The 26,592-nt window shown below is 43.1% G+C and overlaps 1 protein-coding gene across 1 annotated transcript in view; it reads left to right on the forward strand.

Annotated features, from left to right (window-relative positions):
* LOC140466792 (mitochondrial 10-formyltetrahydrofolate dehydrogenase-like) overlaps window positions 1-26,592 on the forward strand; it is a 144,819-nt gene that overhangs the window by 28,266 nt on the left and 89,961 nt on the right. The window contains exons 4-5 of the mRNA XM_072562431.1: window positions 17,516-17,681; window positions 20,967-21,068. Coding sequence (XP_072418532.1) covers window positions 17,516-17,681; window positions 20,967-21,068 — 268 coding nt within the window. The remainder of the gene's footprint in view (window positions 1-17,515; window positions 17,682-20,966; window positions 21,069-26,592) is intronic.

Here is a 26,592-nt window from a genome sequence, read left to right on the forward strand (position 1 = left end):
CGTATCCCTCAAGCAACTCACTCACCATTGCCATCAGACTCACCGGTCTGCAATTCCCGGGCTTTTCCTTAGAGCCTTTCTGAAATAAAGGTACAACATTAGCCACCCTGCAGACTTCTGGTACCTTACGCGTGACTGCAGATGATACAGATATCTCTGCCAGTGGCTCTGCAACCTCTTCCTCAGCTTCCCACAATATCCTGGGATACATTTGATCAGCTCCTGAGGACTTAGAATCATGGAGTCATTGAACTGTAAAGCATGGAAACAGACTCTTCGGTCCAACTCTCCATGTGAAGAAGTTGCCCCTTGGCCCTTTTTAACTCTTTCCTCTCTCTCCTTAAACTTAGGCTCCCTGGGACTCCCCCACCCGAGGGAAATAGGCCTATTCACCCTATTCTTGCCCCTCGTGATTTCATAAACTTCCACAAGTTCACCTCTCAGCCTCAATTGCTCCATGGAAAATAGTCCCAGCCTATTCAGTGTGTCTGTATAGCTCAAACCCTCCAATCCTGGCAACAATCTTGTAAATCTTTTCCGAATTCTTTCAAGTTTCACAACATCTTTCCCAGAACAGGGAGACCAGAATTGAATGCAGTATTCCAAAAATGGTCTAACCAATATCCTGTACAACCACAAAATGATCTCTCAACTCCTGATGCTGAGTGTACTGACCAATAAAGGCAAGTATACTAAGCACCGCCTTCACTATTCTGTCTTCCTGGGACTCCACTTTCAAGGAACTATGAACGTGCACTCCAAGATCTCTGTTCAGCAACACTCACCTTATCTACTTTTATGCATTTTAAGACCTTCAGCACATCTTTTCTGTAATGTGGTCTATTTTCAAGACATCACTATTTATATCTCCAAGTTTCCTAGCTTCCATGTCTTTCTACATATTAAATGCCAACACAAAATATTTGTTTAGTATCCTGTGGTTCCACAAATAAATGACTTAATTGATCTTGAAGAAGCCATTTTCTCTCCTAGGTGCTCTTCAGAACTTAATATACACTCTTTGGGTCCTTCTTATCCTTGGCAGGTAAGTTTACTTCATAGAATCCCTACAGTGTGGAAACAGGCCATTTGGCCCAACAAGTCCACACTGACCCTCCAAAGAGTAACTCACCCAACCGATTCCCCAACATTTCCCCTAACTGATACACCTAACCTACACATCCCTGAACACTATGGGCAATTTAGCATGGCCAGTTCACGTAACCCAAGGCTGGAATCGAATCCAGGTCCCTGGTGTTGAGATGGCAGTGCTAACCACTGATCCATCGTGCTGCCTTAATCTCCTTTCTTATCTCCTTTTTGCCCTCCTGATTTCTCTTTTTAAGTATGCCCCATTTCCCCTATATTATTCAAGGGTTTCACTAGATCCCTGTTGTCTATACTTGACATATAGGAGTTTGAACTTGTTTCATGAGATTGAAGAGAGCTTCAGAGAGGGAATGTCTTAGCAACAGTGGGAGAGGAATCATGATGAGGAACAGGGTTCCTGGAACTGTTGTCTTTGTAAGGCTGAATCGAGAAGGTGAAGGGACCTGCACACAGTAATTCAGAACAGGAGAGGGCTGTACCTCAATTAGTGTTTCTGAGGAGCAGGTTGTTTTGGTTTGGATCCTGATAAACAAGAGTTTTCAAATGCCAGAAGTAAGTTAAGGGTTACAATTTAAGACGGATGCTGGGTAATCCAAGATGGAGGACGGGAAAAATTTCTGTCTGTAAGAGCTGCTCCTTTATTGAGGTATTTTAGGTGTTGGAGGTGATTTCATCGAATTCCAGGAGCAGCAATTACTGTTGTGTATACTGTTGCATTGTTTTGGAACTTTGGGGGAAAAAAAATGTCAAAACAAAGCAGTTTTAAAAGGGAGAAGAACAGACAAAGGACATCGTGAGGTCAGTGCAGGAGAGAGAGAAAGAAACTGACACAGCAGTGAACCTAGGAGAAAATGAGGACTGCAGATGTTGGAGATCAGCTGAAAAATATGTTGCTGGAAAAGCACAGCAGGTCAGGCAGCATCCAAGGAACAGGAGAATGTTCCAGCAACACATTTTTCAACAGCAGTGAATCTGCACAGTTACTGTCTTTGCTGTTTGAATTCATGTATTGCTGGATATTGGAGTGCATCTGGGAAAATTAGCAAACGGTGAAATTCACAACTGATCTTGGAGGAACTGTTTGGACAAAGTTCACAGCACAGAAGCAGATAAGTGTATTGTTTTTAAGTGTGACCGACAGAAAGTCTGCAGCAGTGAGTAGAGTTGTTTCTTTCTTGATTATATGTTTTTTGAGATATGTCTCTTGATTAAACTTAAAATATAAGCCATAAGTATTAATTTAACCTGGGGCAGTGTTTTGTAGAGGAATAAGACGGTGTTATTTTCTGGGTATGTAGATTGTGAAGGAGCAAAAATGGCCTTTAGTAAAGTGATATGCGCTTCTTGTCAGATGTGAGAGTTTAAAAGAGTTTAAGGGTTACTGCGGATTATATCTGCAAATAATGCTGTTGGTTGTGAATCTTATCAGATCGAATGGATCGGTTGGAGAGACTGTTAGAAGCAATGTTAGGAATTTGCAACAGTAACAGTATGTGATGGATGGCAGTTATAGGAAGGGGGGAAAGTCTCAGGTACAGTCACATAGATGGGTTAGCTCCAGGAAAGGTAAGAGAGGTAGGCAGTTAGTGCAGGAGCTTTCTGTGGCTATACCCATTTTAAACAAGTATGCTGTTTCGAAAATGTAGGGGGTGATGGATTCTCAGGGGAACGTAGCATGAGCAGCCAAGTTTCTGGTATTGAGACTGGCTTGAATGCAATGAGGGGTATGTCGGGTTCCGAGAGATCAATTATGTTAGAGGACTCTCTACTCCAAGGTACAGACAAACATTCCTGTGGCTAGCAGCGAAAAATTAGAATGGTGTGTTGCTTCCCTGGTGCCAGGATCAAGGATGTCTCAAAGAGGGTGCAGAATGTTCTCAAGGGGGAGGAGGGGCCAGCAAGAGGTCATTGTCCACATTGGAATCAACAACATAGAAAGGGAAAAGGTTGAGATTCTGAAGGGAGATTACAGAGAGGCAGGAATTTAAAAAGGAGGTCCTCGAGAGTAGTAATATCTGGATTACTCCCGGTGCTACGAGCTAGTGAGGATGGAATATGAGGATAGAGCAGATGAATGCATGGCTGAGGAGCTGGTGTATTGGAGAAGGATTCACATTTTTGGACGAATGGGAATCTCTTTTGGGGTAGAAGTGACATGTACAAGAAGGACGGTTTGCATCTAAATTGGAAGGGAGATTTGCTAGACCTGCTCGGGAGGATTTAAACTGGTAAGGTTGGGGGGGTGGGGGTGGGACCCAGGGAGATAGTGAGGAAAGAGATTAATCTGAGACTGGTACAGCTGGGAACAAAAGCGAGTCAAACAGTCAGGGCAGGCAGGGACAAGGTAGGACTAATAAATTAAACTGCATTTATTTCAATGCAAGGGGCCTAACAGGGAAGGCAGATGAACTCAGGGCATGGTTAGGAACATGGGACTGGGATATCATAACAATTATACAGAAACATGGCTCATGGATAGGCAGGACTGGCAGCTTGATGTTCCAGGATACAAATGCTACAGGAAGAATAGAAAGGGAGGTAAGAGAGGAGGCGGAGTGGCGTTTTTGATAAGGGATAGCATTACAGCTGTGCTGAGGGAGGATATTCCCAGAAATACATCCAGGGAAGTTATTTGAGTGGAACTGAGAAATAAGAAAGGGATGATAACCTTATTGGGATTGTATTATAGACCCCCTAATAGTCAGAGGGAAATTGAGAAACAAACTTGTAAGGAGATCTCAGCTATCTGACAGAATAATAGGGTCGTTATGGTAGGGGATTTTAACTTTCCAAACATCGACTGAGACTGCCATAGTGTTAAGGGTTTAGATGGAGAGGAATTTAAGTGTGTACAAGACAATTTTCTGATTGAATATGTGGATGTGCCTACTAGAGAAGGTGCAAAACTTGACCTACTCTTGGGAGATAAGGCATGGCAGGTGACTGAGGTGTCAGTGGGGGAGCCAGTGACTATAATTCTATTCATTTTTAAAATAGTGATGGAAAAGGATAGACCAGACCTAAAAGTTGAAGTTCTAAATTGGAGAAACGCCAATTTTGATGGTATTAGACAAGGACATTCAAAAGCTGATTGGGGGCAGATAAAGGGACGGCTGGAAAACGGGAAGCCTTCAGAAATGAGATAACGAGAATCCAGACAAAGTATATTCCTGTTAGGGTGAAAGGAAAGGCTGATATTTATAGGGAGTGCTGGATGACTAAAGAAATTGAGGGTTTGTTTAAGAAAAAGAAGGAAGCATGTGTAAGGTATAGACCGGATCCTTAGAAGAGTATAAAGAAAGTAGGAGTATACTTAAGAGGGAAATCAGGAAGGCAAAAAGGGGACATGAGATAGTGTTGGCAAATAGAATTAAGGAGAATCCAAAGGGAGTTTACAAATATATTAAGGACAAAAGGGTAACTAGGGAGAGAATAGGGTCCCTCAAAGATCAGCAAGGCGGCCTTTGTGTGGAACTACAGAAAATGGGGGAGATACTAAATGAATATTTTGCATCAGTATTTACTGTTGAAAAGGATATGGAAGACATGGAAGGTAGCGAAATAGATGGTAACACCTTGCAAAAAGTCCTTATTACAGAGGAGGAAGTGCTGGATGTCTTGAAAAGCATAAAGGTGGATAAATCCCCAGGAACTGATCAGGTGATTGCTGGGCCTCTTGCTGTGATATTTGTATCATTGATAGTCTCAGGTCAGGTGCTGGAAGATTGGAGGTTGGCTAACGTGGTGCCACTGTTTAAGAAGGATGGCAAGGACAAGACAGGGAACTATAGACTAGTGAGCCTGACATTGGTGGTGGGCAAGTTGTTGGAGGGAATCCTGAGGGACAGGATGTACATGTATTTGGAAAGGTAAGGACTGATTCTGGATAGTCAACATGGCTTTGTGTGTGGGAAATCATGTCTCACAAACTTGACTGAGTTTTTTGAAGAAGTAACAAAGAGGATTGGTGAGGGCAGAGTGGTAGATGTGATCTGTATGGATTTCAGTAAGGCGTTCGACAAGGCCCATGGGAGATTGGTTAGGAAGGTTAGATTTCATGGAATAAAGGGAGAACTAGCCATTTGGATACAGATCTGGCTCAAAGGTAGAAGACAGAGGGTGGTAGTGGAGAGTTGTTTTTCAGACTGGAGGCCTGTGACCGATGGAGTGCCACAAGGATCGATGCTGTGTCCTTTACTTTGTCGTTTACAGAAATGATTTGGATGTGAACATAAAAGGTACAGTTAGTAAATTTGCACATGACACCAGTGGGCGGCACAGTGGTTAGCACTGCTGCCTCACAGCGCCGGGTTAAATTCCCACCTCAGGCGACTGCGTGGAGTTTGCACATTCTCCCGGTGTCTGCGTGGGTTTCCTCCAAGTGCTCCAGTTTCCTCCCACAGTCCAAAGATGTGTAGGTCAAGTGAATTGGCCATGCTAAATTGCCCATAGTGTTAGGTGAAGGGGTAAATGTAGGGTTATGGGTAGGTTGCGCTTCGGTGGGTTGGTGTGGACCTGTTGGGCCGAAGGGCCTGTTTCCATGCTGTAAGTAATCGAATTGAATCTAATTGGAGGTGTAGTGGAAAGTGAAGAAGGTTACCTCAGATTGCAACAGAATCTTGATCGGATGGGCCAATGGGCAGAGAAGTGGTAGATGGAGTTTAATTCAGATAAATGTGAGGTGCTGCATTTTGGGAAAGCAAACTTTAGCAGGACTTATACACTTAATGGTAAGGTCGTAGGGAGTGTTGCTGAACAAAGAGACCTTGGAGTGCAGGTTCAAAGCTCTTTGAAAGTGGAGTCGCAGGTAGATAGGATAGTGAAGGAGGTGTTTGGGATACTTACCTTTATCAGTCAGAGTATAGGAGTTGGGCTGTCTGGTTGCGACTTTACGGAACATTGGTTGGAATATTGTTTGCAATTCTGGTCTCCTTTCTGTTGCAAAGATGTCGTGAAGCTTGAAAGGGTTCAGAAAAGATTTACAAGGATGTTGCCAGGGAGGATTTGAGCTATAGGGAGAGGCTGTTTTCCCTGGTGCGTCGGAGGCTGAGGGGTGACCTTATAAAGGTTAATAAAATTATGAGGGGCATGGATAGGATAAATAGACAAAGGCATTTCCCTGGGGTGGGGGAGTCCAGAACTAGAAGGCATAGGTTTAGGGTGAGGGGAAAGATATAAAAGAGACCCAAGGGGCAACATTTTCACATGGAGGGTGGTACGTGTATGGAATGAGCTGCCAGAGGAAGTGGTGGAGGCTGGTACAATTACAACATTTAAGAGGCATTTGGATGGGTATATGAATAGGAAGGGTTTGGAGGGGTATGGGCCGGGTGCTGGCAGATGGGACTAGATTGGGTTGGGATATCTGGTCGGCGTGGACAGGTTGGACCGAAGGGTCTGTTTCCATGCTGTACATCTCTTTGACTCTAACATAAACTGTAAATTTTGCATACTTAAAATTTAAAACTGTGGGTAAAGGAAAGTAGGTTTTTTTTAAGAGGTTGTACTAAGGGTTGCTTCTTTCAAGCCTTATAGTATAAAGGTGAGCATTAGGGTCTGCCAGCAGAGTGTAAGCAGCAACAGTGTGCAAACTCTGGGATTTGAGCGACATGTGGGTGTTTAAGGCAAGTCTACATTCGCTAATTGTTAAAGGGGCAAAGATAGCAGTGACTGGAGTGGTATGCTCTTCCTTTCAGATGTGGGAGATCAGGGAACAGTTAAGTGTCCCTGGAGACTCTGACTGCAAGAAGTCTGTTTGGTTGCAGCTCATGTCATTCTGTATGATTCAGCTGGAGAGTCAATTGGTGTCATTGAGGAGCCTACAGGAGGTGCAGCGTGTGATGCTACGGGGACGTGGTCACACCACAGGTACAGTCAGGAAGATAGGTGACTGTCAAAAGAGGTAGGAAGATATTGCAGGAGTCTCCAGTAGCTATCCCTTTCTCAATCAAATATAGGCTTTTGGACACTGTTGAAGGGAGATGACCTCTCTGAAGAAAATAGCAGTGCAGCCATGTGTTGCATAGAACATGGAACATAGAAAAGTACAGCACAGAACAGGCTCTTTGGTCCACGATGTTGTGCTGAGGGTTAATCCTAATGGAAAATAAAATAATTTAACCCCTCAACTCATTGCTATCTATGTGCATGTCCAGCAGTCGCTTAAATGTCATCAGTGTCTCTGCTTCCCCCACCACTGCTGGTAACGCATTCCATGCATTCACGACTCTCTGCGTAAAGAACCTTCCTCGGATGTCCCCACTATACCTTTCTCCTACTATCTTAAAACTATGACCCCTTGTACCAATCAGTCCTGCCCTGGGGAAAAGTCTCTGACTATTGACTCTATCTATTCCACTTATTATCTTTTATACCTCGATCAGGTCACCTCTTTCCCTCCTTCTCTCCAGAGAGAAAAGTACGAGCTTACTCAACCTCTCTTCATAAGGCAAGCCCTCCAGTCTAGGCAGCATCCTGGTAAACCTTCTTTGCACCCTCTCCAAAGCCTCTGCATCTTTCCTGTAGTAGGGCAATCAGGACTGGGCACAATATTCCAAGTGTGGTCTCACCAGGAACTTGTAGAGCTGTAGCAAAACCTGACGGCTCTTAAACTCGATCCCCCTGTTAATGAAAGCCAAAACACTGTATGCTTTCTTAACAACCCTATCCTCTTGGGTGGCAACTTTGAGGGATCTGTGTGCTTGCACACCAAGATCCGTCTGTTCCTCCAAGAATCCTGTCTTTAAACCTATATTCAGCATTCGAGTTTGACCTACCAAAATGCGTCACTTTGCATTTATCCAGGTTGAACTCCATCTGTCATTTCTCAGCCCAGCTTTGCATCCTGTCCATGTTGCGCTGCAGCCTGCAATAGCCCTCAATACTATCGGTGGCACCTCCAGCCTTTGTGTCAGCTGCAAATTTACTAACCCCCCCCCCCCCACCAACCTCCTCATCCAAGTCATTTATAAAAACTACAAAGAGCAGAGGCCCAAGAACAGAGCCCTGCGGGATCCCACTCAACACTGGCAGAATACTTTCCATCCACAACCACACTCTGCCTTCTGTCAGCCAGCCAATTCTGAATCCAGATAGCCAAATCTCCCTGTGTCCCATACTTCTTGACTTTATAAATGAGCCTACCATGGGGAACCTTATCAAATGCCTTGCTGAAGTCCATATACATCATATCCACTGCTCGACCTTCGTCGACCTGTCTTGTCACTTCCTCAAAGAACTGAATAAGATTTGTGAGGCATGACCTGCCCCTCACAAGGCCATGCTGACTGCCTTTAATCACACTATGCTTTGCCAAATAGTCATAAATCCTATCCCTCAGAATTATTTTCAAAACTTTGCTGACCATAGACGTAAGACTGACTGGTCTGTAATTGCCAGGGGTTTCCCTATTGCCCTTCTTGAAAAGAGGAGCAGCATTTGCCTCTTTCCAATCCTCCAGTACCAGGTGTTGGGCACCATGGTTGTTGTGTGGGGTTTGTCAAGGTTCAAACAAGCAATTGTTATAGGGAACTCTCCAGTCGAGGGCATAGATAGGTGATTCTGAGGCCATGAGCAAGACATCAGGATGGGTGTTGCCTCCCTGGTGCCAGGATCAGGGAAGCCTCAGAGCGGTTGCAGCAAATTCTCAAAGCAAAACGTAAGCAGCCAAAGGTCATTGTATACATTGATACCAATGACATAGGTAGACAAAGGGATGAGGTTCTACGGAGTAAATGTAGGAAGTTAGACAAGAGGTTAAAAAGCAGAACCTCAAGGTCAGTAATCTCTGGATTACTTCTGGTGCCACATGCTAGTGAGAGTAGGAACAGGAGGAGAGGGCAGATTAATTCCTCAGGTCTGAGGAAGGGTCACCGGCCCCGAAATGTTATCTCTGATTTCTCTTCACAGATGCTGCCAGACCTGCTGAGCTTTTCCAGCAACTTCTGTTTTTCTTTCAGATTTACAGCATCCACAGTTCTTTAGGTTTTTATTTCGGGTAGATTAGTGAATGGCAGTGGAGGGGGCAGGGATTTAGATTTTTAGATCATTGGAACCTCTTCTGGGGCAAAAGTGACCTGTGCAGATGGGTCAGGTTTACCTTAACTGGAGGGAGATTAATACGCTGGCAGGAAGCTTTGCTCATGCAATGCGGTAGGCTTTAAAGCAGGATGGAAGGAGAGAGGATCCTAAGCAGTAATAAGAAAAGAGAGAAGGTTGACGATATTTAGGATGTTGAAGGAAGCAAGTTAAGTAGATCAGGCTGGCAAGAGCATGGCAGAGAACGAGGGAAGGCTGATGAATTAAACTGCGTTTATTTCAATGCAAGAAACCTGACAGGTAATATAGATGAACTCAGGGCATGGATGAGAACATGGGATTGGGAGATCATGGCTATTACAGAAACGTGGCTGTGGGAAGGACAGGACTGGCAGTGTTCAGACATAAGTATACATATGAAAGGAAGGATAGAAAGGGAGTCAAGAGTGGAGGGGGTGGTGTTTTTGATGCAGGAAAACATCACTGCTATACTTAGAGAGGATATGCATGGGGAACAGTCCTGTGAAGCTATATGTGTGGAACTGAGAAATAAAAAAGGGACAATCACCTTGATGTGATTGTATTCTAGGCCTTCCAGGAAACTGAGGAACAAATATGTAGGAAGATCTCAGATATCAGTAAGAATAATAGGTCTGTAATAGTAAAGGATTTAACTTTCCAAATATAGATTAGGATTGCCATAATGTTAAGGACGTGGATGGGGAGGAATCTGTTAAATGTGTTCAAGAAAAGTTTCTTCATCAATATGTAGATGTACCCATTACAGAAGGTGATAGGATTTACTGCCACCAATTACTGGCAAATCTGGATTTGAAAGAGTCTACAGGGCACTTTGTATAGACGATTGTTTCGCAAAATCCGTTGCACTTGACTTTGTTTTAACCAATCTTAGGGGCCTGGGAAGAGGAGTTAAAAATTTGACACAGCTACTAGATTCTCTCTCTGGCTCTCTTGGTTTAAATACTGGGAAACCTGATACTAAGTTATTGCACCTCAGTATTTTGATTACTTTGTAAACACTGAAAAGCTGAACTGTGACAACCGCCCAAAGATTTGGATCCAGCCTAATTGCCATCCAAACTGAAGCCTTGTCTGGAAGATCTTGCATGGGCTAATAGAAATCCAATTCTATCCTTTGATATTCAGGCCAGTAATCAATATAATTATTTCTCTTCTGGTCTTTTAAAAATATTATCCTTGCCAGAGACCTTGTTGTATTTTGTGTTGTGGGCATGTGCATAGGGATCAAAAGGTCCAAATCCACATTATAGATTAGGTGTAAGCCAGTTTTGTCATTCATTCTTACAAGTGAGCTTTGTTTATAAGAAAAAGATGGAGAGTTTATTAAAGAAGCCCAATGAAACTGTATTTTATTCTGGAGAGCAGGACTAAAGGCAAACAACTAACTATTTTGCTGAATCATTCAAAACATTAATTTTACTGTTTACGTGGACCACATGAAAGACAGCAAATTCGCAAATGGTGCAGAAGCAAAATATGTCCTGCCCCGCGGACCAGTCAGAAAGGCTGCTGGAACCCACAGGTTCACCCAGTCCGACAAGCATTGACAAGTCCTCAGAATCAGAGACGGATATAGCCGAATCAACGCCTTTGTCACTGGAAGAAGGGAGTAAAATTCTACCGAGACACTTCTGGTGGAAGAAGTGAGCTCCTGTGCATTGCATGTGCCTTGATTACCAATATATTCTCCCCATAACATCTAAATAACTCTACAGAGGTCCATATTCTACCACCAAGTCAACCTTATTAACACATGAACAGTCCTTGACTTTAGAACTGCCTCTTCAGAGTCAGCTGTCAGCATGAACATAACCTCTGACACTTATCTTTTTTCTTTTTTTGCCAGCATTTCTGACTTTCCACTATTTTTCTTTTTTTTCCTTTTTTTTCTTTAAACCCCCCCCCCACACACTACCGCCTAACTGCAGTAGTACTTATTTTTTTTCCCCAGCACCCATGGTGTGCGTGTGCAGGTGTGAGACACTGAGAGACACAAGGTGCACGAATCTTTATTCAGTTTCCACCACCAGGAAGAAAGGAAACACCCAAGTGGCCAGTGACAAGCAGTGCCCTTCACATCAAAGGGCAATGCTGTGTGATCAAACAGTGAAGAGGAGGGCAGGGATTAAATCAAAATAGAGTTGGAGGGGGAAATAATGCACTGCACTCCCTGCAGCGCCCACCTCTCCCTGAACAGCTCAAGAGTGTTAGTGGACACCGCATGCTCCTTTTCCAGAGACACCTGGGCTCTAACGTAACCGCGGAAGAGGGACAGGCAGTCAGCCTAACGACCCCCTCCACGGCCCACTGCCTGGACCTGTTTATGGCCAGTTTGTCCAGGCCCAGGAGCAGACCCACGAGGAGGTCTTCAGACCTGCCCTCCTTCCTCCGTACCGGGTGCCCAAAGATCAGGAGTGTAGGACGACACTTCTGTTTGTGTCAGCCAGGGCTCCCTGATTGGACCAGGTTAACAGCTCCATCAGGGAAATCATATTCTGTGATGTCCAGCTGGTTACAACCACTAAATCCCTTCCCCTCTGGTCCTTTTTCTGGAGAGCCATTTTAGCACTGTGTCAGGTTCCTGTGACTTGGCATCCGATATGGTTGGTGTGCAATGCACAGGAGCTCACTTCTTCCACCAGAAGTGTCTCGGTAGAATTTTACTCCCTTCTTCCAGTGACAAAGGCGTTGATTCGGCTATATCCGTCTCTGATTCTGAGGACTTGTCAATGCTTGTTGGACTGGGTGAACCTGTGGGTTCCAGCAGCCTTTCCGACTGGTCAGCGGGGCAGGACACGTTTTGCTTCTGCACCATTTGCGAATTTGCTGTCTTTCATGTGGTCCACGTGCTTGTTCAGAACTGTCCCATTTAGCTGAACTTTATAAATCACTGGTCTTGACCTCATGCTGCACATACTTCGTACCCATTCGAGGCTATTTCCATGATTCTTACACCAAACTTCATCCCCTTTATCAAACAGTTTCTCTCACTTGGCAGAGTCTCAATCCAGGATCAGCATTCTTGATGCCATTTCAAGCCACCCACTCTTCCTGCCAGGTCTGGGAAGATTACAGTTAATCTGATGGGAGCCTTTTATCCATTAGCAACTCTGCTGCTGCTATCCCTATAGTTGCATGTGGAGTAATCCTTTAACCAAATAAGAACAGCGACAGCTTGGTACCTAGCTAGGCTGTAGGCTATTTTTTCGTTTTCAAGCCCATTGATTTCTGCCTCTATTTCTGTCCTTAAGGCAAATGGCACTGTGTTTGCCTTGAAGAATCATAGAATTGCTTCCTAGTCAATATGTGAGATGACCTTGCCTCCTGTAATAGTCCTTCGAGCTTCTTGGAAGATTTCACATGGGAAGCCATTTTCTAATTGAAAAATGTTGAACCAATCCTGGTGGATCTCTCACAACCAATTTCATCCCATCCAGCTTGGGCCAGAGCCTTTTACTACAGTCATTGGTAACTGACCAGCTGCTTTTCATAAGAGACTGGAATTGAAGTTGTACCCTTCATCTGAAAAGGTTCCCTGGTATAGGTTCTCGGCCTAGCCTTGCACAAACTTTAAGGGCGGGAGTCCAGAGTGAATTTTGTTAAAAACTGGTTCTGTGATCAGTGATACGGCCATGCTGGTAGCAACCTCTATTAGAAACAGATGACCATTTAATCAGATGTTTATTTTGATTAGTTATGTTTTTGATGTAGCTAAGCAATTTAACTGGTCCAAACCAGATGTAAGTTGACTTCTGAATGGGTCTGGCAGCATCCGTAGCGTGAAACCAGGGCCACTGCAGGCTCTGCAAATGCCTGCGTACAAATGGTATTACCCAAACTCAGTCAAACTGGCAAGGATGGAATACCCTGCAACTCATTTGCTGCAATTTTGAAGGATAAAGCCAGTTGGGTCCTCTGCTGGGAAATATTTCCCATTTTGACTGGATTGTTAAATCTGTGATTCTTGCTGAATTCTTGGAGAATCCAAAATGCAACTTTTTTGATAAATTGTTCATTTGATTTGGACTGATGCTGCTGACTACGCTTTTGTGCTCCTGTCAAAAGTGTTTGGTTCTTTAGGTTTGCATCCTCCAACTCCACACTTAAATTTCTGATGTATCCTTTTATTTTTATTCTTTGACTGAACATTGGTATTGTGCATGATCAACTGTCGCTCATCCTAGTTACCCTTGGGTTGGTTGGCTAAGTAGGTGTCATTCAAGTGGACTGCTTTGCTTGAGTGGTCTTGAGCTTCTTGACTTTATTTAAAAAATAGAATCCCTACAGTGTGGGGACAGGCCCTTTGGCCCAACAAGCCCACACTGACCCTCAGAAGAGTAACCCACCCAGACCCATTCCCCTATATTTACCCCTGACTAATGCACCTAACCTACACATTCCTGAACACTCTGGGCATTTTAGCATGGCCAATTCACTTAGCCTGTACATCTTTGGATTGTGGGAGGAAATCCACACAGACACAGGGAGAATGTGCAAACTCCACACAGACAGTCGCCTGAGGGTGGAATCAAACCCAGGTCCCTGACATTGTGAGGCAGCAGTGCTAACCACTGAGCCACCATGCCACCCTTGTTGGAGTTACAATAATCCGGCCAACACAATCCTGAATTGTACTTTAATGATGGTGGACAGGCTTTGGAAAATCAGGATATGAATTACTCAGGATATGACTTGCTCTTGTAGCTAGTCCAGTACAGTTTGTAATCAATGGTCAAACTAAGGCTGTAATAAAGTCAGGAGCTGAATGGCTCTGGTGAAACCCAAACTGAATGTCTTTAATCAGCAAGTGCCGATGGATCTGTTTTGAATCAATCTCATTGAGCAGTATGGTTGTGCAATGCAAACCAGTGGAGGGTATACTGGCATGAAGACAAGGTCAGTATCTTCACAGGGTCAGTGACTTAGTGATAATGTCACTGAACTAGTAGAGTCGGAGGCTAAATATTTGGAAGACTTGTTTTTTACCCCAGGGCAACTAGTGGAATTTTAAATTTAATTAATTAATAGAAGTCAAGCTGTCCATAAATCTGGAATTAAAGGTTAGTCCCAGTAACAATCGTAGTTTGTCATAAAAAAAACTTATCTGGCTCCTTTAGGGAAAGAAATTTCCTGACCTGGCTTACATGTGACTACAGATCCATAGCAGCGTGGTTAACTTTTAACTGTTCTCTGAAATGGCCTGGAAATCCACCCATTTGGTCCAAATCACTGCAAAACAAGTAAAATTGGACAGACTACCCCCACCTGTTCCAGATACCAAAATGACAGGTGGCACCCAGACCTGTCAACCCTGTGAAGTATTCCTTTCTAATGTATGGGGGCCAGTGCCAAAACTGGGACAGCTGTTCCACAGATTATTTAAACAACAGCTCAACATACGGAATCATAGCTTTGTCATTCATATGAGATGTCATTTGTGACTTTGGAAATACTCTTAAAATATTGTAATGGGATGGAAGTTCACACCAAGTGTTGCAGGGAAGATGAGCAGGGATTTGGAAGGCAACAACTAATGATTAGCTTTAAATGATTACTGACTGGAACACAGAAACTGAGTTAGTGACATGCTAAATTTAGAACAGATATCTCCTTCCCTTTCTCTCCACCCAGATTTTTATTGATGGAAAGAATTGTTTGTTTTTCTGGCTTTTTATTCCAATACATTTCAAAAATATATAGCAGATATTTCAGTCATAACTGTGTCTTTCCATGTGATAACTCATCTGTGAGCACACAATTGCAGCACAGGATACCAATCATCGTTTAAACAAAAAGAATGAAGTTTTTAGTTTCTGATCTTTAAATTCTGGTTAGAACCTGTAGGTTATGTTTTGGAAAACATACATTCTCTGGTGTAAATGAGGAGAAAGAGAGGATGAGAAATGGCCTGTAGATGGTAAAAAATTCTGGCATGTGAAAATGCTATTGGTTTTCACTCCAGGGTTTCATTACAAAATTGTTGTGGTGCCTCCAGCCTGCTAGCCAATATCCTGGCAACTTGGCCAATAACGACTGGAGGCATCAGTTTGGGATTAGCACCTGACACTGGCTGGAACAGTGACTCCAGGCTTTCATTTGGGTGGATGGTGGGACATGTGGGTGTTAATTTGCTGGGAGTGGAGGCTAATGTTGAAGTGAATGGGGTAGGCTAGCAGTGTCTGGAGGCTGGGAGGGAGGTGTTGGAGTTAGTGGGCAGGCTATAAACAGGATGTGGGAGATAGGCAGGAGATTAGGATTGTTACAAAGCAGAGACAATGAATAGGGGAGGGAGCCTGCATCGGAGGGTAGCGTTTTGGCTGGTGAAAGGGAGGCCCATACTTGTGAAGCACATAAATGATAGGCACAGTAACACAGTGGTTAGCACTGCTGCCTCACAGCTCCTAACCCAAGTTTAATTTCATGCTTGGGTGACCGTCACTGTAGAATGTCTGTTTGTCATTTTTATAAATGACCTGGAGGAAGGGTTAGAAGGTTGGGTGAGCAAGTTTGCGGATGATACGAAAGTCGGAGGAGTTGTAGACAGTGAGGAAGGATATGGCAGGTTACAGCGGGATATAGAGAAGCTGCAGAGCTGGGCAGAAAGGTGGCAAATGGAGTTCAATGTAGCTAAGTGTGAAGTGATTCACTTTGGTAAGAGTAATAAAAAGATGGATTACTGGGCTAATGGTCGGATACTTGGTAGTGTGGAAGAGCAGAGTGATCTTGGTGTCCATGTACACAGATCTCTGAAAGTTGCCACCCAGGTAAATAGTGCAGTGAAGAAGGCATATGGCGTACTGGCTTTTATTGGTAGAGGAATTGAGTTCCGGAGTCCTGAGGTCATGCTGCAGTTGTATAAGACTCTGGTGTGTGCAGTTTTGGTCACCATACTATAGGAAGGATGTGGAGGCACTGGAACGGGTGCAGAGGAAGTTTACCAGGATGTTGCCTCGTATGGTAGGAAAATCCTATGAGGAAAGGCTGAGGCACTTGGGGTTGTTTTCATTGGAGAAAAGAAGGTTTAGGGGTGATTTGATAGAGGTGTACAAGATGATTAGGGGGTTAGATAGGGTTGACAGTGAGATCCTTTTTCCACGTATGGAGTCAGCTATTACAAGGGGGCATAGCTTTAAATTAAGGGGGGGGTAGATATAGGACTGATGTTAGGGGTAGGTTCTTCACTCAGCGAGTCGTAAGTTCATGGAATGCCCTGCCAGTAGCAGTGGTGGACTCTCCCTCTTTATGGGTATTTAAGCGGGCATTGGATAGGTATATGGAGGATAGTGGGTTAGTGTAGGTTAGGTGGGCTTTGATCGGCGCAACATCGAGGGCTGAAGGGCCTGTACTGCGCTGTATTCTTCTATGTTCTATTTTCTAATTAGCATGTTCTCCCCATGTCTGCATGGGCTTCTGCCAAGTGCTCAGATTTCTGTCCACAGTCCAAAGATGTGCAGGTTAGGTGGATTCACCATATTAATTTGCCCTGCAGTGTCTAGGGGATGTGCAAGCTAGGTGAATTAGCCATGATACCTATGGAGGTATGGGATAGGGTGAGGGATGGATCTGGGTGGGATACTTTTTGGAGGGTGTATGCAGATTTGATGGGCTGAATGGTCTCCATCTACATTGTCCGGATTCTACGATTCAATGAGAAACGTGCTACCTTCCACTTCTTGCCCAACATTTTTCCATGAAACTTATATATGAACTTAACTGCTGGACCTCTCCAGGTGCAGGCTATAGATTTTGCTAAACTGAAACTGACCCCTTATTTTGACGTCAGGCAGGTCTTGGGTTCTGGTGTCATTAACACATCTAATCTGCACATTCATGACAGAACTGTCTTTCCTTTCTACCAGTGCGTGTCTCTACTGTGCACCCCCAAAGAATCAGAGAATCGAGTCATAGAATCCCTACGGCATAGAATGCGGCCATTCAGCTCATCAAGTCTGCACCAACCCTCTGAAGAGCAGACCCAACCAAGCCCCATAACTCCACATGGGGTTTTTACCATGGTTAACCAACCTAACCTGCACATCCCTGGACACTATGGGACAATTTTTAGCATAGCTCACCCACCTAACCTGCGTGTTTTTGGACAAAGGGAGAAACTCACACAGACACATGGAAAACATGCAAACTCCACACAATAGCCCAAGGCTGGAATCAATCCCTGGTCCCTGGCACTGTGAAGCAGCAGTGCTAGCCACATGTGCCAACGTGCAACTCTGAAGAAACTCTGCCTCGGTTCCCTGAGATGTGGTAGTTAAATCAAGCCACAGAGATTATATAGACAAACCCTTAACACTTGATCCTTTGTGTGCAGGACTCTTATTCATGGAGATAAGGTCGGAGGTTTCTCCATCTTCTGGGCAGATGAAGGCCTGGATACTGGCCCAATTCTTCTGCAGAGGCAATGTGATATTGACCTGAATGACACTGTTGACTCACTGTACAACCGTTTCCTGTACCCTGAAGGAATTTCTGCAATGGTAAGGGCATGTTCAAAATTCATTCTCCAGATCAGAGCATCGCTGCCTAGACCAATATATATTTTGCAATCCTAACTGCCCTGATCTGCTGCCTTAAACTTCTGCAGTCGCGTGCTTTAGATACATACACAGTGCTGTTAGGGAGGGAGCTCAAAGATATTGACCCCATGACATGAGCAAACCATGATAAAGTTCCAAATCAGGATGTTATGTAACTTACAAGCAAACTTGCAGTTGGTGAAGTTATCATCTGTCTACTGCCCTTGACCCTCTGGGCGATCAATAATATGGGTTTGAGGTTGCTGTTCTTGGAAGTTTGATGTGTTGCTGCAATACAGCTTGGCACTCACAGCTCTAAGGTGGGCCTGTGTCTGTGTACTAGCTCTTGGTTCAGTGGTGGCTATGCAATGCACATTGACTTGTTCTCCAATACATGCAACATCTTTGGCCTTATGATAAGTCCAGTGGAATATGAAGTTATGTACCAACCTGCTCCAGGAAAATCCTGTCTTGAGCCCAAGGTTTTAGTATGCAACCAGAACCTGATGCAGCCTTCAGATGTCGGTTTGGGAACAATGCTGAATAGGCCTGCTTACAAAGCTGACACAGTGTAAACATGTAATGGGCGGCACGGTGGCACAGTGGTTAGCACTGCAGCCTCACAGCGCCAGAGACCCGGGTTCAATTCCCGCCTCAGGCGACTGACTGTGTGGAGTTTGCACGTTCTCCCCGTGTCTGCGTGGGTTTCCTCCGGGTGCTCCGGTTTCCTCCCACAGACACAAAAATGTGCAGGTCAGGTGAATTGGCCATGCTAAATTGCCCGTAGTGTTAGGTAAGGGGTAGATGTAGGGGTATGGGTGGGTTGCGCTTCGGCGGGTCGGTGTGGACTTGTTGGGCCGAAGGGCCTGTTTCCACACTGTAAGTAATCTAATCTAAAAAAACCCATAAAACCCAAGATCAGGAATAGGCCATTCAGCTCTTCAAGCTGTTCTGCTGTTCAGTGATCATCTTGGCTGCTCATCTTCTTTCACGCCATTTCCCTGCAATATCCCTGTATCTTGATATTTTAATTAGTCAGAATCTCATGATCTTACTCAATGAGTGGGTCCCTATAGCTGTGAAGTAGAGACTTCCAAAGATTCACCACTTTCTGAATGAAGAAACAGTTTCTCATCTCAGTCTTAAAGAGCCTGCTCCTTATTCTAAGAGTGTGCCTCCTGGTTCTAGACACTGATTCAGGGAAAGGCTCTATATAGTTACAGTAAGATGGTCCTGTAGCAATAAAGAGCTGAAAATGTGTCCCTTTTCCAGCAACACATTTTCAGCTCTGATCTCCAGCATCTGCAGTCCTCACTTTCTGTTGTAGCAATAAAGGCCAGCATACCATTTGGCTTTTCAAATGCTTACATAAGTGTTAACTTTCAGTAACTTACATTGTTATTGAATGCCATAACCTTTTATTGATTGACAGAGTGGGCTTAAGGTCTCTAGTGGCCTGTTGTTGCTCCTAATTCATATGTTTGGACAAACAATGATGCTCAAGTCCCTTTGAAATTCAACACTTCCCAGCCGATCACTATTGAATACTCTGGATTTCTGATTTTCTTATGAAAGTGGGTAATGTTACATTACACTACTATATATTTCATCTGTCTAATTTGTTGTAGCGTTTGAATGCTTAACACTGCAGAAGGGGTGCCAGTCAGCCAAGCTGGTTTATCTTGCATAGTATCGAGCTCTAAGAGTTGTGGAGCTGTACACACAAATGCAAGTGAGGAGGATTTTATCACTCCTGGTGGTGAACAGGCTTTAGGAAGTCAGTAAGTGCTCAATTCTTTGCAGAATTTTCTGTTTTTCTTTAGAGCTAAAATTCTTTTGTTCTGGCAATGCCCACGTAAATGTCTTTTGCACTTTCTCTCGTACAATCACCTCCATCCCTTATGCAATAACCAAAACTCTAAGAAGTGTACATACAGTTCCATTATAATCCACCTACAAAGGGAAATATGTGTCTTTTTGATCACTGGAATCTGTGATCTTGAACTCTAATATCATTTTCTATCATGACGCTTCTCAGTATCCAACCATTTATAATGTATTCTCTTGCCTTGTTAGTCCAGCCTGTTACCTTTCACTCCTTGGAATTGAATTTCACTTTCTCATGTTTCTGCTCATCTAAACAGTCCATTGACACCTTCCTGCAGCAAATGGCTTATTACCAATTTTCATATCCTTCATAAAGATACCCTATCACTTCTCACTCATGTCCTCTATATTAAATCTAAATTATTATTATTTAGCAGCAACAGCAAGTGACTCAACATTCAACCCTGCAGAGTTCTACCAGAAACAATCTTATTGTCACAAAATCACCCATCACCCATTATCCCTTGCTCTTGCCACTGATCCAAATTTCATTCCACTTGATGCATTTCTGTGGATTCTACAAGTCTTTTATGGCCAGCCTGCCATATGGGATCTCGTCAATAAACCTTGCCAAAATCCATTTAGATTACATTAAGCATTCTCATCAGTTCTCCTTGTTACTTGCCCAAAACAAATTAAATTAATGAGATAAAACCTCTTAACAACCTCTCTTTGGTTAATCTCTGTTTTACTTAATGACAAGTTTACAGAAATTTTCCCTCCACCAAGATTAGTTATCCCTTTCTTCCTTTTTAAACAATGCTACTGTCCTTGAGTACCAGAGAGTGCTAAGAGAGGATTGAAAAATGTGTTTTATGCATTCATGAAACTACTTTGGATTTTACTTGATTTTGATTGCTAATAAATATTTTCTTTGATTTCCTAATTTTCTTTTTTCATAACTTCCTTAACCCTTTGCAATGTTGAAAACACAGTATCTGGTGAGATTCCTTTTATTGCCTTATCCAACCCCAGATCCTTTTTGACATCCAGAGGGTTTAGATTTAGGAGTTACACACCCCCAAAGAAAATGAGTGTATTTTATCTGAGCCACAACAACTTCCTGTGTGAAGAATTGCATGTAGTGTACTTGAAACTCCTTGGGTGCTGAAATGAAAGAGATTTTGCTGTAAAGTCATTGCTAACTTAATGATATGCATTATCGAGTTCAAATATGAATTCACTCCTGAGTGGAAGCTTTAGTGTAAGAATCTTTCGTCCATCACTTAACAGTAATTGCAGTGTAATATAACCCCGGAAGCTGGTAATGTTGCATTGGAAGAATCGGGTTTTCACGTGCTTGCTGCAAACCTTTTTTTGGAACTTTGAATCTAGCCTGAATTCATCTGTTCGTTTCAGGTAGAAGCTGTGCAGCTAATTGCTGAAGGGAAGGCACCGCGAATAAATCAACCTGAAGAAGGAGCATCTTATGAAGGAATTCAGAGGAAAGAAAACGCAATGGTAGTGTTTTAGTCTATTTTTTGCTGTTATTTTGCAGTAGTTTTTCTCCATGATAGCGGGTGCATTTTGAAACTAAATCATAGTCTGGCCATGCTTCTAGATCCACACAGTAATTGACTCTAAACTACATCTCAATTATATCAAAGCACGATTCCTTCTGAAGGCAGGATTACCATGCAATCTGCAGTGATTTAAGGAGAAGGTTCACCTCCTCAAGAAAGCTAGGGAGTAGTTGAAACAAATACGTGTAAAGAGAACATTGATTCATTCATTAGGTTGAAGGGAACTGAAGAATATGGGAGCAGCTTGGGAAAAAGCAGACTTGGAGGATAGTCACTCTGGCTCCCTTCCTCTACCACAGATCATCTTGTCGAATTTCTCTCTGCTGCCCCTCCACCCTCACTTCCAAGAATCACGGAATCCCTACAGTTTGGAAACAGGCCATTTGACCCAACAAGTCCACACTGACCCTCCAAAGAGTAACCCACCCAGACCCATTTCCCTACCCTATGACTCTACATTTCCCCTTACTAATGCACCTAACCAGACACCCCTGAACACTATGGATAATTTAGCATGGCCAATTCACCTGATCTGCACATCTTTGGACTGTGGGACGAAACCTGAGCACCCGGAGGAAACCCATACAGACATGGAGAGAATGTGCAAATTCCACACAGACAGTCACCCAAAGCTGGAATCGAACTCAGGTCCCTGAGACTGTGAGGCAGCAGTACTAACCACTGAGCCACAGTGCTGCATGAAGAGCTTGTGGTGTCACGAAGATTGAGGTAATTAGATCAGCTGCTCTGTCATGTCCTTCCCTTCCATGAGCACGGGTGTTCAAACTATCTTTGTCTAGTTTCTCTACTGTTTCAACCTCATGTCTTCCTCGAGCCTATCTTGCCCATGGGACCTACCTACTAGTGTCCCTCTCCTATGAACCCATTCTCACTAATCTACTGATCACCTACCATCCATCGTCCTCCCCCACTCACTATTGACCCATATTGTAAGTGGTATTTTCAGTTCAGGTAGTGAAAGACTAGAAGTTCAGAAACTTGATTGGGTTAAAATTGAGAAGGACCCTTTAGATATGCTGATTGTATTTAAGATGTTGATGCACTTTACATAGTGATGAAACATAAAAATGTTAATTCAGAACATAATGAATGTTCAGTTAATTAAAGAGATCCAGTGGGAATTTAAGGGTAAATTAGAATAGATTCCCTACAGTGTGGAAACAGGCCTTTTGACCCAACGAGTCCACACCGTCCCTCCGAAGAGTAACCCACCCAGACCCATTTCCCTCGCCACGACGCACCTAACACTATGGGCAATTTAGCATGACTAATTCACTTGCCTTGCACCTTTTTGGACTGTGGGAGGAAACCAGAGTACCCAGAGGAAACCCACGCAGACACTGGGAGAATGTGCAAACTCCACACAGACAGTTGCCCGAGGCTGGAATCAAACCTGGGACCCTGGTGCTGTGAGGCAGCAGTGCTAACCACTGAGCCATCATGCGGTTCTGTATACTTAACTGGTTGATGAGGTAACACTGTGTGTTGATGAGGCTAATACTGTTAACATGGTGTACATGGACTTTGACAGAGCAGAAGGCATTGGATGGAATGCAGCACAACAGACTTGTGAATAAACTTAGACCTCATATAATAAAAGGGACAACATGAGCACAAAAATGGCTGAACAACAGAAATAGAGATTGATTGTTTTTTCGGACTGGAGGAAGGTTCATGATAGAGTACCCCATGGGTTGGTGTTATGATCTTTGCTCTTCCTGATATGTATTAATGACCTAGATCTTGGTGCACATGGCACAATTTCAAAAGGTGGAGACCTCACAGAACTTTGAAGCATTGTCAGATGTGAGGATGATAATGTAAACTTTGGACATAAATTGGTGGGAATGAATAGACAAGTAGCAGATTAAGTTTAATGCAAAAAAGTGTGAAGCAATTCGTTTTGATAGGAAGAATATGTCGAGATAATACATTACAAAGGGTTCAATTTTTAAAAGGGTGCAAGAGTAGATGGATCTGGGGTATATAAGTACAAATCATTGAAGTTCTCAGCACAAATTGAGTGTGTGATTAATAAGCATTCAACATCCTGGGCTTTATTATTATGTATAATGAGTATAAAAGCAAGGAAGCTATGTAAAACATAAACATTGATTTGGCATCAACTGGATGCATCCATTACATTTTGAAAAATGTGGAGAGGTTGTCAGAAAGATTCACAAGAATGATTCCATGGATGATGACTTTCAACTATGTAGGTAGAATGGCAAAGTCTTCGTGGAGAAGAGAAGGCTGAGTGGAGATTTGATATTCAAAATTATGAGGGGTCCAGACAAAGTAGATAAGGAGAAACTGTTCCCATTATTGTTGGATCACGAACCAGAGGGCATTGATTTAAGGACAAGGAAGCATTGACAATATGAAGAAATATTTTATTATAATAAATGACTGAATGTGCTGCCAAGGAGCACAGTGGAGGCAATTTCAATCCTGACTTTCAAAAAGGAACTTGGATCACTGTTTGAAATTGAAGCAGGGCTGCTGTGAAAAGACAGGGGATTGGTACCAGTAAGTTGCTGTTGCAGGTAGCCAGTGAGAACAGAGCAAATTCCCTCCTGTGATGCCCGCGAAAAGTACATTGTACGTTTTCACAAATACTCTGTTGAAGTTCAGCTCTATCTCACCACATTTTATTTAGTCTCCTTCACTATTGATAAATTATCCCTGATTACTTATTTGATATCTAGTACTGGATGAGTAGAAGTTTTCTCAAATAACCTAACGGTAAGACTGGTTTTTTTTTGTCCGTGCTCCGAAATCCATTCCCTAAATATGAGCTCCACTGGGATACTTGCCTTTATGAACTGGGAGATTATGGTGAAACTGTATAAAATGTTGATTAGGCTACAGCAAGAGTATTGTGTGCATTTCTGGAATCCACATCTGGGATGTGATAGCATTGGAGAGGGTGCAGAGGAGATTTACCAGGATGCTGCCTGGGCTGAGAGTTATGAAGAGAGATTGGACAGACAGTTTTCATTTTGTTAGAGCAGAGGAGATTGCGAGGGCACATGATTGAATTGTATAAAATCATGAGGGGGATAGGATAGATAGAAAGGAACTTTTCTCCTTGGTGGAAGGATCAATGACTGGGGGTATAGCTTTAAGGAAAGAGTTAGAAAGTTGTTTTAATTTATTCATAAGATTGCTGGCTAGATCAGCATTTACTGCTCATACAGCAGTTAGGAGTCAACTGTTGCTGCTGCTTTGGAGTCACATGAAGGCCCGACCAGGGATGGATGGAAGTTTCCATGCTGAAAGAGCACTGGTGAAATGGTTAATGCCATTTTTATTCAATTCCCTTTCTACCATCTGCCAGGGTTTGAACCCAGGTCCCAAGAACATTATCTGGCTTCCTGGATTAACAGTCCAGTGGTAATACCACTGGGCCATCACCCCCTCTAGAGGAGATGTGAGAAAAAACATTTTCACCTGGAGGTTGGTGGGAATCTGGAACTCACCACCTGTAAGAATGTTGGAAGCCGAAACCCTGATAACATTTAAGAAGTATTTAGATGTGTACTTGCCATGCCAAGACATGCAAGGCGCAATGGGCCATGTGCTGGAAAATGGATTAGGATCTATTCCTAATTAAGAGCTTTAGCTTGAAACATCAACTCTTCTGCTCTTCGGATGCTGCCTGACTGGCTGTGCTTTTCCAGCACCATACTTTTTGACTCTGATCTCCAACATCTGAAATCCTCACTTTCTCCTAATGGATTAGGATAGTTAGGTAGTGTCTTTGACTGACACAGACTTAAAAGGCTGAAGGGCCATTTTCTGTGCTGTAGATGTTTGTGCCTGTATGTGTCTTGGGATGTAATATTACATTAAAAGTGCAAGTTGTTCGATGAATCTTAAGGGGTTTACGTACTGTTAGATTAGTTGTGTTAAGTTAATTTGCAGCATGTATGATCAATGTAAACATTTGATGAAACTGACATTCCACGACCTCACTTGTTTACTCTGTTGAAATGAAAGCTGTGCATTTGTAATAATTGCTATAAATTACTTTAATATTCCTTAAAGAACACCTGACTCATTCACTGCCTAAACTAGATATAAATAATTTTGAACATAACAAGTAAAGGTGATGTTGTTATGGACACAGCTGTGTACATAAGTTACCTGGACACAATTTTCCCAAATAGTGTCCTTGACTGAGAACCTTTTCACTTTGCCTTTTAATTCTTAATGATCTGTTGTATTGTGATGTATTAAGCAGTACAGGTTCCATTTTTAGTGCAGGTGAGAGCTTCTGATCAGACATTCAAGCTGAATGTTATAGGTTTTGGCAAGGAAAGATATATATTGTGGAAACTTGACTACATAATCCAGGCCGACACTACCTGTGTGGTAGTGTCAGTGTGATACTGTGTTGGAGATGCCAGCTTTTTAGGTGGGATACTTGATCGAGGTCCCAGCTACTCTCTCAAGAAAATGTAAAATGGTTTACATTCAAAGAGCAGAGAGTTCTCCCTAGTATGTTGTCCACTATTTATCCTTCAGTTGGTGTCATTAAAAACAAATTACCTTGTCATTAACACAATGCTGAAAAGAAATGCTGAAGATCACAGCGGGTCAGGCAGCATCCATGGAGAGAGAGAGCAAGCTAACATTTCGAGTCTAGATGACTCTTCATCAGAGCAGTCTTCAGCTCTGATGAAGGGTCACCTCAACTCAAAACGTTTGTGGCATTTTTTTTTAAACATCCTCCCTGTATCAGTTGAGCAGAAAGTATGCATAAGAGGATCCCTCAGCCATTGATGCTGATACCCAAAGTCACCTCTGTCATAACTCATGTCCCAATGACATTCATGCACCTATGTAGACAACTCATCACTAGGGACTCGCATATTACCTATTCGGCATCACCACAGGTTTTGAGAAATGCTCACTGATAGACGTGAGTGCTTGATTTGTTTAATGTGAAGATATTGAAGCACTGACATTATCCACACGGTCTTGGTGGGTTGATGATCAGATTTAAATGATGTGTTGAATCACAATGATCAGGATCACTTTGCTGCTGCCGCTCTTGCAGCCAGTGAGATGCATAGTCTTCCTTTGCCGATTTTTAATGTTGAGGACTTTTTGAACTGCAGTTTGTCTGGCATCTCTTGCTGACCTTAATACCATCACTAAGAACATCCCAGTGGCATTGCACAAGAGATCATCAGAATTCACAGCCACTCCATCATGTCCAGGTGGTGATCCATAGAAGAATTTTTGCAACTTTCTTGTGTGGGAGATCTGAAGCAGATACCTGAAAGAAAAATTGTGTGAACATCACTTCAAGTTTTTATGATAGTGCCTGTACTATTTTGTATGTCAAACAAAGAAACAAAGAAAAGATATAGCCCAGGAACAGGCCCTTCGGCCCTCCAAGCCTGGGCCGATCGAAATCCACTGTCTAAACC

The sequence above is a fragment of the Chiloscyllium punctatum genome, chromosome 44 (genome assembly GCF_047496795.1).
Source record: "Chiloscyllium punctatum isolate Juve2018m chromosome 44, sChiPun1.3, whole genome shotgun sequence".
Classification (NCBI taxonomy): domain Eukaryota; kingdom Metazoa; phylum Chordata; class Chondrichthyes; order Orectolobiformes; family Hemiscylliidae; genus Chiloscyllium; species Chiloscyllium punctatum.